At 55.6% G+C, this 13,550-nt stretch overlaps 1 protein-coding gene across 2 annotated transcripts; it reads left to right on the plus strand.

Annotated features, from left to right (window-relative positions):
* Nucleotides 1-7,047: 7,047 nt before the first annotated feature.
* On the plus strand, nucleotides 7,048-12,927 carry PTGES2 (prostaglandin E synthase 2; the record flags this gene model as incomplete). Of its 2 annotated transcripts, XM_082656370.1 has the most annotated exons (7): nucleotides 7,057-7,529; nucleotides 8,716-8,913; nucleotides 9,587-9,645; nucleotides 10,017-10,166; nucleotides 10,433-10,633; nucleotides 10,971-11,088; nucleotides 11,556-12,927. In XM_082656370.1, exons 1-7 carry the CDS (start codon nucleotides 7,260-7,262, stop codon nucleotides 11,676-11,678), a joined length of 1,119 nt encoding a protein of 372 aa, XP_082512496.1. In that variant the 5' UTR covers nucleotides 7,057-7,259. The 2 variants fall into 2 exon arrangements, with proteins under 2 accessions (XP_082512495.1, XP_082512496.1); XM_082656369.1 differs by lacking the exon at nucleotides 11,556-12,927 and having other exon boundaries at nucleotides 7,048-7,529; nucleotides 10,971-11,226.
* Nucleotides 12,928-13,550: the final 623 nt, after the last annotated feature.

The raw sequence follows: 13,550 nt of genomic DNA on the forward strand, positions 1-13,550 counted from the left end.
CGGGAGCCTGGTGCAGGGAGCAGAGGAGAGTAAAACTCTGAGAACACCAATTGAAGCCTTGGGCCTGGCCACTGCCCCTCTGTAGTCCAATTCTCAGGGGGACAAGGTAGGGGCCGGGGGGAGGTGTGAGTTTCTGGGGACCTTGGGCTGGAGGGAGGACCACCCCCTTCCCTCCTCTCATGACTCTCAGAATCACCTCAGGGGTGCGAACCCTCTACAGAGGTGTGACAGGCAGGCTGAGGACGCAGGGCATAGGTATAGGTGCTCCCTCTGGGCCCAGAGTCCCTCAACCCTCAGATGGGCACTGGCCTCCCCCAGGGTCAGTGCAGCCCGAGTGCTCTCCCTAGGAGCCAACCTGGGTCTGCCAGGATTGAGTGACCCATGGCTCCTTGGTCTCTACCCATACCTCTGGGGCCCCCTGTCCTGGGATACTGCTACGAACTGAATGTTTGTGTCCCCCCAGAATTCATGTTGAAATCCTAACCCACAATGCAATGGTATTAGGAGGGGCGCCTTTGGGAGGTAATTAGGTCATGAGAGTGGAGCCCTCATGAATGGGATTAGTGTCCTTATAAGCGACCCCAGAGAGCTCCTCGCCCCTTCCACCATGTGCAGACCCTGTGAGAAGACGGCTGTCTGTGAACCAGGAAATGGGCAGAAATGGGCCCCCACCAGACACCGAATCTTCTAGTGCCTTAATCTTGGACTTCACAGACTCTAAAACTGTAAGAATTAAATTTCTGTTGTTGGGACTTCCCTGGTGGCGCAGTGGTTAAGAATCCATCTGCCAGTGTGGGGTACACGGGTTCGATCCCTGGTCTGGGAAGATCCCACATGCCATGGAGCAACTAAGTCCGTGCGCCACAACTACTGAGCCTGCGCTCTAGAGCCCGTGAGCCACAGCTACTGACTCCTAAATCCTAAACTTCTAAGCTTGCTCTTTTTGTCCCTAAATTGCCACATTTCCTATCCATTCCTAATCCCCCATCTTCCTAGAAGTGTCATGTTTCTAAGTCTCCTAGATAATCTTCATTCCTGGTCAACCTTTTAAAAAAAAGTTTAGTTTTTTTTAAAGTTTAGCTTTCTGAAAAGAAAACTGATTTCACTTGTTCAGAGCCTTCCTAAAAGACTGGGCTAAGAAAACATCCCAAATATTCTGTCCACTTTCACAGAGTGAAACCATACACTGACAGATTTCCCATCATTTCCCTCTCCTAAAGAGTTACTAAAGGATCTTTTAGGCCTCCTGGACTATTAAAACTATGCTAGGGCCTCTAGTTTGCACAGCTGGCGCGTGGAAGCCTTGCCCTTCTCCCACTGTCTGCTCTTCATCCTCCCTTCCAATGTTCCCCTTCCTACATGGCTGAAGTTTCTCACAGGTTCCCAGTGTACACCAAGTGTTTCCTCCGAGTGTGTGCTGTATCAGGTGGGAGAGGGGGGAGAGGCCCGTCCAGAGGGCCTTGCCGGTATTCCAGGGCCGCAGGGTCCCTCCCTTCCGTGATCAGAGCCCTGCCCTTTTTACCTCCTAATTATCCCCACTAGGAGCAGGGAGCTGCTTCCTCCAGCTCCTGCCCAGTGAGGCTATTTTGGAGAATCGATGTGGAAGGTGGAGGGCTGACTTCTGGTCTTGGAGCTTGTGGACTGGAGTCAGACTACTGCCAAGAGAAGTCAAAAGGCGAGGGATGGTCAAGATTGGCCCCTGCTGGCGAGGAGAGAAAGGGAGGCTATCGGGAAGATAGGGCTGTTGCTCTGAAGGGTAGGCACGGAGGGGTGCCCAGTCTTCCTGTGGCCTGAGTGGACCTTGGGGAGTACACCTTGGGGAGGACTCATGTGAAAAGCAATCCTGGTGAACAGCAGTCTAGAAACTCTGAAGGGCCCTCCCTCCACCAGACAACCAGATCTAGCATGAAATAGACTCTTAACGCCCTGCTGGGCTCACAATAAACAAGGGACACGCATGGCTTTGAGGGTGTGTTTTAGAATAACTAGAAAGCCTGCAGAGTCATGAGCAAGGCGTCCAAAATAAAAATGTATAAAATAAACCACAGAATAACTTCAAAGAAAACAGAAGGAAGGAGAAAATGAAGTTAAGAGAAGAAATTAATGAATTAGAAAGACACAATAGGAATATCAAAGCCAAAAGTTGACTCTTGGAAAAGACTTATAATTTAGATAGAAATTTAGAAAAATTTCTCAAAACAGAAAGATATAAGGCACAAATAAACAGAAGTAAAAGAAGGATATAACTATAGATTCTATAGACATTAAATGGATAGGTAAATGTTACGGGTAATGAAATGGGAAATTTCCCAGTAAATTGTAATTTACCCAAAGGGATTCAATCTGAGCTGCCCTATAGCCACGACAGAAATCGAATCAACCATTAACAAACCTTCCCACAAATACCAGACGAGCAACATAAACTAAGCATGTTCAAAGTAGGCAATCTGACAAGTTTTTAAAAATAAACATTTAATTTTAAAATAGTTTTAGTTACAGAAAAACTGTGAAAAGAGCTCCCATATACCCTGCACTCAGTTTCCTGTATTATTAACATCTTATATTAGTTTGATACATTTGTTACAATTAACAACCCATCAATGATACTTTATTAACCAAAGTCCATGCTTTATTCAGACTTCCTTGGTTTGTACATAAGGCCCCTTTTCCTGTTCCAAGATCCCACATTACATTTAGTTGTCATGTCTCTCTTTTTTTTTTTAACATCTTTGTTGGAGTATAACTGTTTTACAATGGTGTGTTAGTTTCTGCTTCACAACAAAGTGAATCAGCTATACATATACATACATTGTCATGTCTCTTTAGGTTTCTTTCGGCTTTGACAGTTTCTCGGATTTTCCTTGGTTCTGATGACCTTGACAGTCTGGAGAAGCGCTGCTCAGGTATTGTGCAGAACGTCCCTCTCGGGATTTGTCGGGTGTTTTCCTCATGGTTAGACTGGGCTTATAGGTTTTGGAGGAGAAAGAGTGCAGAGGTCAAGTGCCATTTTTGCATCACATCCTATCGAGGGCACATACTGTCAACATGACTGATCAATGTTGATGTTGACCTTGGTCACCTGGCTGGGGGGTGACTGTCAGGTTTCTCCATTGCAGTTACCCTTCTTCCCCCTTCCCACACTGTCCTCTTGGGAAGAAAGTCACTCTGTACAGCCCACACCTAAGGAGGGTGGAGTTTTGCTCCACCTCCTTGAGGGCAGGATGTCTACACAAATTATTTGGAATTCTTCTCTACGAGAGATTTGTATCTTCTCCCCCCTTTACTTATTAATTCAATCATTTATTTATATCAGAATGGGCTCATGGATATTTATTGTATATGTTGGGTTATAATCCAATACTACTTTATTTTGTTGATCAAATTGTTCCAACTTTGGCCATTGGAGCTCCGAAGTCCTTTGTTTTATATATATACATTTACTTATTTTTAATTTATTTTATTTTTGGCTACATTGGGTCTTTGTTGCTGTGCACAGGCTTTCTCTAGTTGCAGTGAGTGGGGGGCTACTCTTCTTTGCAGTGCATGGGCTTCTCATGGCGGTGGCTTCTCTTGTCGCAGAGAACGGGCTCTAGGTGCGCGGGCTTCAGTAGTTGTGGCTCGCAGGCTACAGTAGTTGTGGCTCGCGGGCTCTAGAGCGCAGGCTCAGTAGTTGTGGCGCACGGGCTTAGTTGCTCAGCGGCATGTGGGATCTTCCCGGACCAGGGCTCGAACCTGTGCATTGGCAGGCGGATTCTTAATCACTATGCCACCAGGGAAGCCCTCTGAAGTCCTTTTGACATACCGCTTTCATTGTAGTTTTCGCGCAATTTGTTATGACATATATAAATACCCATGGAACCACCACCACAATCAAGACAGTGAACATACTCATCACCCCAAAACCCCTCATGCCCCTTCCCTCCTGCTCCTCGTCATCACACACCCCCTACCCCACTCCCAGGCAACCCCCAGGCTGCTTTCTCACCATAAATTAGTTTGCATTTTCTAGTTGTATATAAGTGGAACCAAATAGTACATATGCTTTATTGCCTGGCCTCTTTCATTCAGCACAATTATTTTGAGATTCATCTCTTCAGTAGGTTTTGGGTGAGATGAAGGGGCAGTGGGACATTTGGGTAGAACCCACTGGGGTGTTAGAGGGGTGAGTGCTGGGGTCAGGAGGAGTGGCAGAGCAGGGGCTGGGCAGTCATGGAGGGTGAAGCGGTTGGCAGGACTCTTGGGTTCTCCCTTGACGACGGAGGCAGGAGCAGAAAAGGTGAAAATGGTTAGGTGGGAAAGATAGTCAATTGGGTGATTATGCCAGGATGAGGGTGGGGTGCCTGTGGGACATCCCAGCTGACCCAGAGGCAATTGTAAACCCAGGATAGGGTTGACCTGAAACCATTGGCTGGGCATTCACGACACAGATGGTAACAGAAACCAGGGTAGGGAAGAGGTGGCTGAGGCCACATGTATGGGGCCTAGTGGGTCCAAGAATGAACCCCGAAGAACCCAGTTCTTAAGAGGCAGGGCTGGGGCTTCCCTGGTGGCGCAGTGGTTAAGAATCTGCCTGCCAATGCAGGGGACACGGGTTCGAGCCCTGGTCCGGGAAGATCCCACATGCTGCGGAGCAACTAAGCCTATGTGCCACAACTACTGAGCCTGTGGTCTAGAGCCTGCGAGCCACAACTACTGAAGCCCGCGAGCCACAACTACTGAAGCCTGCGCACCTAGAGCCCATGATCTGCAACAAGAGAAGCCACTGCAATGAGTAGCCTGTGCACCACAAGGAAGAGTAACCCCTGCTTGCCACAACTAGAGAAAACCCACATGCAGCAAAAATAAATAAATAAATACATTTATTAAAAAAAAAAAAGAGGCAGGGCCGCATAAGAGAGGGTGAAGGAAAACAAGGAGGGTGAGGTCACGGACTCAGAGGGACATGTGCCCAAGAGACTGGCTAGTAGGGTCACATACCAATGGGAGGTCACAGAAGCTACAGCCTAGAATGGGGCTCCTGGGCTGTGCCAATCTGGGCTATGCCTGGACAGAGGCTCTGTCCTCTCTCCCGTGTGAGAACCCTGGGTCTTGGCCACCTGTCCCCAGATGTCCCATAGCAACAGGGAACAGCACAGCTACCCCTAGGGTTTGCTCAGACTTGGGCCTAGGGATCCATCCAGCTCAGCCACAGACAGAAGGTTCCTGCCTGGAAAGAACTAAAGAAGAGGCCGTATAGGGACCCAGGGCAGTGAGCATCGGCTGGCAGGTCAAGACACGTGGGCCTGCCCTTACGTCCTGCCCAATCTTGGCCAGGAAGACAAAGTGAGAATTTGCCAAGTATTTTGGTGGAGGATTGGGTTATTGGGTTTCCTTTCTGTATTTGGCAAAGATGGAGCAAGCTGCCAGGTAGGCAAAAAATAGGGGTCTCTAAAACACCCCAGCCTCACTAGTCTCCAGACTCTCCCCATTCATTTCCCCATTTAATTCTGACAGATCTCATTGCAGGAAACACTAACCATTATTGTTATTTTACAGATGGGGAAACTGAGGCTGCAGAAGGGGAGAAGGGAGCTAATGGTTCTCTCTCCTTCCCCCCTACCCCCACCCCCTGCAGTGCTGTGTAGGCAACAGGACGCTTTGTAAGCAAGTCACATTCGCCAGGGCTCCAGGCCACACCAGCAAAGGTGCCTGGGGTTGCTGACTCAGCAGGGCGGCACGCCCACCCAGATAGCCCCTCCTGCCAAGCCAAGAAGGTCCACTCCCGGCCCCGGCCCCTTAGGAGTCTCCGTCTCCACATGGGCTGAAAGAAGTGTCTGGAGCAAATCCCAGTCCCAAAGGGCGAGTGACCTGAAGCGGCCTCAGTTTCCCCATCTGTAAAACGGGGCCTGTCGCCCACAGTTCTCGAAGGCTGCGGTTTCCAGGGACCCGCTCGCAGGTGCTCTTCCCAAACCCCCGGAGGGCGCTTGCTGCTCCGGAACCACCCTGGGGCGGGGGGATGGGAGGGCTCTGCGGTTCCTTCCCGGTCCCTATCCCGGCCCCGATTCCCCTTCCCAGGAGGGCACCCCAGAGAAAGCAAAGTCGTTTCAGCAGCCCCCCTGGGTCACCTGCTTCCTCGAAGCCGTCGTCCTCGCCTTCCGCGCCCGCCTCCACCGGCATGCCCAGGTCCCCGTTGGGGCCCGACATTGTGGGCTCGGGCGCCGCAAGGGCAGCGCGAAGACGGGACACAGCGATTGTAGCACAGAAAGCCGGCACAGGGAGGAAGGTGGAGGTGATGGGTGGAACTCGGGACCAGCTGGGCTGAATGCCACAACTGAACGCGCCCGGGCCCCGCCCCCACCCTCTGTGAGACTCCGCCCCACGTCCCGCCCCACTCAGAGCCTGGTCCCTGTTGCAGCCCAGCTCTTGCGACTCACCCCGGGAGCGAAGCTTTGTGCCCGCCTGGCCTTCAGACTCCGCATCGCCCCGCCCACAATCTGTCCAGCCTTCAGATCCCCATCCACTCCTCGAGCCCCACCCATCTCCCGGCCGCCGGGAGGGGCCATCCCGGGGCTGCCCGCCGAGAAGCCTAGGTAGTTGAGCCTCGGGCCCTCAGTTTGGGCCAAGGAGCCCGACAGAGGGGCGGGAGGGCTTGGAATCCCCACTCCGCCCTATCCTGCCGCTGGACACCTGCGGGTCGGCGACTCGGCGCCTTCGGGTGGGCGAAATAAATACGAGACACGTGGTTTCTAAGGCCCCCTGTGTGTATGGAAAATTTTATGGTTCGGGCCACAAAAGAAACGGTGCAGCGGTGCGGGAGGGCAGAAAAAGCCCGATTCGAGGATTCCCACCTATTGTGGGTCGGGCTGGGCGGTTTCTGCGACTCTCCTGGACCCGACGCCGTGACGCTTTCCCTGATAGTCTGAAGGGTTCACTCTCTTTCGATTGGGTGCGTATTACGGATGACGCTGACGGCCACATGGCGAGCTACGTGGCCGAGTTCCTGCGTTCGTCTCCGGGTCACCACCGAGACCAGTTACATCTACACTTTAGAAGCCGGGGCATTTAGCAGACATCCCTAGGTGTGTTTCTTCGGCTCTGACGGATGTGTGGAACTGGGCTCCGAGGACTCACGCCCAGTCCCACGAGAGCTGGCCCTCCCCACTCGGCATCACTGTCACTCCGGCAACCTGCAGGGCGCCGGAGACCTGCTCCTTTAAGAGGAGCCTGAGCCCGGGCCATCTTTGTTTCTCGCGCCCTCCCGCTGCGCCGGCGGAGCAAACATGGCCCACGCTGTGCGGGCGCTGTGGCCCGGCGGGCTCGCTCTGACCTGGAGGCTGGGCGGTCGTCCCGCGCTGGGACTTCCCGCGCAGAGCCGGGCCGGCTTAACCGGGGCGGCGGGAGGCCCGGGCCCCGCCGCCACCACCCGCAAGGGGGGCGCACGGCTCCTGGGGGCGGCGGCGCTGGCCCTGGGAGGAGCCCTGGGGCTGTACCACACTGCACGGTGGCACCTGCGCGCCCAGAACCTCCGTGCCGACCTCTCAGCCGCGCAGGTAAGCCCGGGTCGGACCAAGCCTTGGGTAGGGGCGTTCGGGTCAGCGCCGAACTTCGGGACTTCTGGGAACCGGCGGTGTCAGGAATCGCCTCCTCCGTCCGCTCTTAACCTTGGACCAGTGACTTGGTTTTAAGCCCTCGAGCCCTCAGCGTCCTCATCTGTGAAATGGGGCGCTACTGATGCCTGCTGACTAGAATTCTCGTTGTTTCAAAGTCGTTTTTCTAACGTGTTTTAAGACTTTTTGATGGAAAGATTTGGAGATCACTGAAAAGGGAAAGCCTCTTGTACAGTGGATGGCTTTACAAACATTTTATCGTGTCCCTGCCACTGTCTCCAAATCCCGAGGTTGTGTATTTATTAGTACTGTTATTAGTATTTTTACGGAACTGATGACCCTTAGACTCCAGGCCCTGAGACACGGAGGAACAAGGGTATGTCCCCCAAGCCGGGTGGTGGCCCAGCTGCCCTTGCGATGCTTTGTACACAGCACCAGCACCCCCCCCACACACACACCCCCACAGGCGCCCCTTTCCTGAACCCATGGGAACAGGAACGGTAGATGGGGAGTGGAATTCCGTGTCTGCCTGCCCGCCCACCTCCATGGCCCAGCCTCAGTCTCTCATCTCTGAACAATGGGGGAGCGGTACTGCAGCTGTGGCTTTCAAACATGAATATGCTGCGAGCTCTCGTGAGGCTCTCCTGCTCTATGCAGGCCAGTGGCCCAGATATAACGCTCCCCTTTTGTAGATTTGAGGTAGACCCCGCTCGGAAACGCTGGGCTCTGCCTCCACACCCCTTGAAGGGGTCGGGGTGGGCACTCCCAAGTTGAAACAGTTGCATCTGGGGGGGCACACCTGGCGGTGTCTGAAGTTCCCTTGGGACAGGAAGGAGAGGGGAGATGTCTGTCTAGCGTTGGACAGAGATGAGAAGATTCCTCCTACACAGAACAGACTTTTTACCTGGGGAGCCCACTGGATGGGCGCTTGGCTGTCCACTGCAGGAGCCTGCTGCCCACCTCCCTTCACCTCCCTTTCTCCCTGTCACCCATCCCGCATTTCTCCTGAAGTTCTCAGGTCATCCTAGAAAACTCTCCTGGGAAACTTTTGCTTGGGGGTGGGGCCTGGACCTGGGGGCGGGGCCTGGGCACCGGGCCTCAGAAGCGCCCTCCTCTGCTCCTCATCCAGCTCTCCCTGTCCAGCCGCCTGCAGCTGACTCTGTACCAGTACAAAACGTGTCCCTTCTGCAGCAAGGTCCGCGCCTTCCTCGACTTCCACGCCCTGCCCTACCAGGTGGTGGAGGTGAACCCTGTGCGCAGGGCCGAGATCAAGTTCTCCTCCTACAGGAAGGTGCCCATCCTGTTGGCCCAGGAAGGAGACAGCTTGGTGAGCCTTGGGGAGCTCCCTCCCTGCCCCGTTGTCCAGGCTTGTCCTGAGCTGGGCCCTGCCCTGCAGCCCTGGAAGGAACTTGGGCTCTCCGGGCCTCAGCTGGGGCTTATGAACCCGTGAGTCTAAGGGAGACAGAGGACCACAGAGCTTAACAACGTGGCTTCTGAGGTCAGGGTGGACTGGGTTCAAGGTGGAGCTCTGTCACTCACTGGCTGTGTGACTTGGGGCTAGTCACTTAGCCCCTCTGGGTTTGCTTCGTTAATCAACGGAGAACCATACTCTCCAGGGTGTAGGGCTTGGCTCCTAGTACGTAGCTTCTGAGTCTTCCCGGCCCCTCAGTGCCCAGGAGGCCAAGCAGGTGAGTGGGCGGGGCTCAGATCCTGGGTCCTCCCCACATTCTCCTCCCCATTAGCCACATTTGGGTCTCCCTGACTCGGGACAGGCTTCCCTGAGGGCGGGGAGTGGGTCCTGGGGGAAGGGAAAGCTCAGTGGGCATCGATTTTAGGGGTGAACCTCCAGGGACAGACAAACAATGCCCAGGTTCCACCCGACCAGCTTCTGCAGAGTGCTTGGGTGTCAGGATTAAGAGCCCCTGGTGATCCTGCCAGTGGCCAGTCAGCCAGTACCCCCCGCCCCCCACAGTCTTGATCTAAACCATCCTCTTCTCCAGCAACAACTGAACGACTCCTCTGTCATCATCAGTGCCCTCAAGACCTACCTGGTGTCGGGGTAAGGAGCCCCTGAGGCCCAGGCTGGTGCTGCATCTCATCCTGTCTCCTATCTCAGGGAGGCCTCCCCTAGGTTCCTGCATGGGAGTGGGGTGGAGCTGCTGCTTAGATTTCCAGGATGGGCCACGGGCATCACTCTGAGACTCCCCCTTCTTCTGTGCATCTCCCTCTGTTGGGGAAGTGCTTCTGGTATCTGCCCCAAGTCCCTCTTGCTGCAGGACCTCCTGTGTCACCCACAGGAGGGTGGGAAAGCTTTTGTGGGTCAGTCCTGGGGCTGGATCAGGCTGGGATAGATATTCATCCCGAGGAGGTGAGGGCTGAGTCTCCTGGAGGAAGAGGGAGTCAGGGTGAGGCTCTGGATATCTCCCAAAGGCAGCCCCTCGAAGACATCATCACCTACTACCCACCCATGAAGGCTGTGAACGACCAGGGCAAGGAGGTGACCGAATTCTGCAACAAGTACTGGCTCATGCTGGATGAAAAGGAGGCCCAGCGGATGTATGGTGGGAAGGAGGCCAGGACGTGAGTGGGGCCGGGGCCGGCCCTGGGGATGTGGGGAGGGGCTGGTCTTCCCCAGAGGGGACCAGGCTGCGCGAGATGCTGTGAGCCAGGAGCAGCATGGGAGACCACGAGGGCTGGGGCTGAGCCACGGGCGTGACTGACTCTCCTGAGGACCTCCTGCTTCCGTCGTACACTGGGCTGTCTAGATAGTGCGTCTGCTCCCTCAGCTCCCAGGCCCTGGCTCAGGGAGCCCACCTGGCCCACCTTCTGTCCCCCCTTGCCCGCAGGGAGGAGATGAAGTGGCGGCAGTGGGCAGACGACTGGCTGGTGCACCTCATCTCCCCCAATGTGTACCGCACGCCGACCGAAGCCTTGGCCTCCTTTGACTACATTGTCAAGGAGGGCAATTTCGGGACCGTGGAGGGCGCCATGGCCAAGTACATGGGCGCAGCTGCCATGTACTTCATCAGCAAGCGGCTCAAGAGCAGGTGACGGTGCACACGTGTGTGTGTGCGCTCGTGTGTGCGCGTGCGCTCATGCGCGCGTGCACCTGGGGGCCTGCCCTCCCCAAGTCCCCAGCGTTAGCCAAGCTGAGACTCAAACCCAGAACCCCTGATTGCCTCCTCCAGCCCAGGGCAAGCAGGGCTGGCCTGGGAGTCCAGAGCTGGGTCTCTGCCTTGTACCTTCCTCTGTTTTCCTCTCCATGGTTGGGTCTCTTGTCCTGCTCCACCCGCCGAAGTAGCCTTGGCCCCCGGGCCTTCTCGCTCCCCCCACCTGGGCCAGGTTTCGGAGTTCCCCTGATGGACTTCCCCCATTCCTACCCAGGCACCGCCTCCAGGACGACGTGCGTGAGGATCTCTACGAGGCTGCCAACAAGTGGGTGGCAGCTGTGGGCAAAGACCGGCCCTTCATGGGGGGCCAGAGGCCGAACCTGGCTGATCTGGTGAGTGTGGTGGTGTCAGAGGGTGCACAGACCAAAGGGTCTGTCCTTGGGGTGGGGGAGGCCCAGGCAGGCAATACCTACGTCTCACAGCTCCTCCATCCCAGAGGCATCTGCCTCCACTGGTTGTCAAGGGCTTAAGGAAAACCAGTGCTCCAGGCTTCTGCCCAGCAAGATTCCTGGGACAGTGTCTTGTTGGCCTGACTTCAATGCCAATCCTTGAAGCAGTCCTACAGCCAGGGTAGAATATGTTGATTGCAAGGCTCTGGTCTTGGAGCGAGTGGTGGGGTCCGCTCTTCCCGAATCCTACAGCCAACCCACACGCTTCATTCAAAGTCCTGCGTGCAAAATTGGCCCGTCAGTGGGTCACGGGGCTCCCTGAACGGGGAGGTGATGGGCCCAGGGCACACACCGGGCAGAGGGCGGGGCAGGCATGGACACCCCCTCTGTACCCGCCCCCCCTCCCCCAGGCAGTGTACGGTGTGCTGCGTGTGATGGAGGGTCTGGAGGCCTTCGACGACCTGATGCGTCACACTCACATCCAGCCCTGGTACCTGCGGGTGGAGAAGGCCATCGCTGAGGCCCCCCAGTGAACTGAGCATCCCTGCCGGGAGGAGGGAGGGAACAGTGGAAGACACCGGCTGTGGGGGACCAGGGCCGCTGGGCCAGCACCTGCTGATGCTGTGATACAGTGCAGCAGGGGACAGGATCATTCGACCTCTTGCCCACCCACCCTAACTGCCCCCTCGCTTCTAACACTGGACGTCTGCTGGAGCCCTGGGGCGCTGGGGGACAAAGCCCAGGCTCAGTTTCCATTCACAAATGTACCCCCGCCCCCCGGGGCATGGAAGGCTACCTCCCTCACCAGCTGGACCCCCTCCTGGGCCTCCCTGCTCTTTAGCCTTCTCTGGGGCTCTCAAGGCTGCCTTGTTTACACCCCGTGGGTGGGAATCAGGTTGGGCTCCTGCCCTGGGCAAGGGAAGTAGGAACCGTCTGGTTTGGGGAGGCCCCATCCCTGGCTCCCCCTGGTTCCTGCTCTTCCCAGGTGTCCCCAGGACTGTGTGTCATGTTCACAATAAAGAAAAGGTTTGCTGCTCCCCGCGTGGCGGCACCATAGTGGAGGTCCGCAGCCAGTAAATACCGTTTGTCCAGTGCTTACTAAGTGTCAGGCCTGGGTGAAAGGCTCAGTGGGCTTTGTGTCCCATAACCCCTGGGACACGGACATGGGATGTGCAGCAGGGAGGTGCAGAGATGGCCCAGGGTGCAGGTCCAGTTCTGCTCCCCACTGACCGTGGGGCTCTGGGCAGGGGCACCCCTCTCGGCCCGAGTCTCCTCATCTGTCAGATGGGCACAATGGTGGTCCCCACCTCAAGGGGAAGTTGTGAGGGCTTGATGACAGGATACAGGTCACGTGTGCAGAAGGGTGCCTGGTGCAGCAGGGGCCGGGGTTGTTCCAGTCTTGCTCTGGAGACCAGGAGACGAGGGTGCAGAGGACACAGTGCCTTCCAGGGGCCCCTCTGGCAGCACAGAGCCACCCAGGGCTTCAAATCCCAGGCCTGGCATTTCACGGTGGGGGGGGGGGGGACGCTGGGACAGGGGGCTATAGAGAGAAGCGGTTCTGGGAACGAGGCAGGGCTGTGGGGTCCCTGTTCCCCTGGTTTCAGCAGATGAGGGGCACACTGGTCTGCTGAGGTGGCCCTGCAGAGGCCCGACAGGCAGCCAGTGAGCTGAATTCTACCTCCCGGGCCCTCCCTACTGTGCAGTGACTGGGCAACCCTCTCAGGAGAGTTTAAATTTTTTCTTTGTTAATTTTTTTTTAAAAAAATTATTTTATCTATTTGTTTTTGGCTGCGTTGGGTCTTCGTTGCTGCGCACGGGCTTTTCTCTAGTTGCGGCGAGCGGGGACCACTCTTCGTTGTGATGCACAGGCTTCTCATTGCGGTGGCTTCTCTTGTTGCAGAGCATGGACTCTAGGCCCGCGGGGTTCAGTAGTTGTGGCACACAGGCTCAGTAGTTGTGGCTCGCGGGCTGTAGAGCGCAGGCTCAGTAGTTGTGGTGCACGGGCTTAGTTGTTCCGTGGCATGTGGGATCTTCCCAGACCAGGGCTCAAACCCGTGTCTCCTGCATTGGCAGGCGGATTCTTAACCACTGTGCCACCAGGGAAGCCCTGTTAATTTTTTTAAAACATAAAAACAATTCATGGTCTTTGGGGACTTCCCTGGCAGTCCAGTGGTTAAGACTCCATGCTCCTAATGCAGGGGGCACGGGTTCGATTCCTGGTCGGGGAACTAAGATCTCACAAGTTGCACGGCGTGGCCAAAAAAAAAAAAAAAAATTCATGGTTTTTGTATTAGCAAACATTCAAATAAGGTAGAAGCGACAAGCACTCTGGAGGCAGACAGTGTCATTTTGGGAGCAGTGGCCTCAGCTTCTGCAGAGCTCTCTGCCACCTGCTTGTTTTTGTT

The sequence above is a fragment of the Grampus griseus genome, assembly GCF_964374135.1.
Source record: "Grampus griseus genome assembly, chromosome: 6".
NCBI classification, from domain to species: Eukaryota; Metazoa; Chordata; class Mammalia; order Artiodactyla; family Delphinidae; genus Grampus; species Grampus griseus.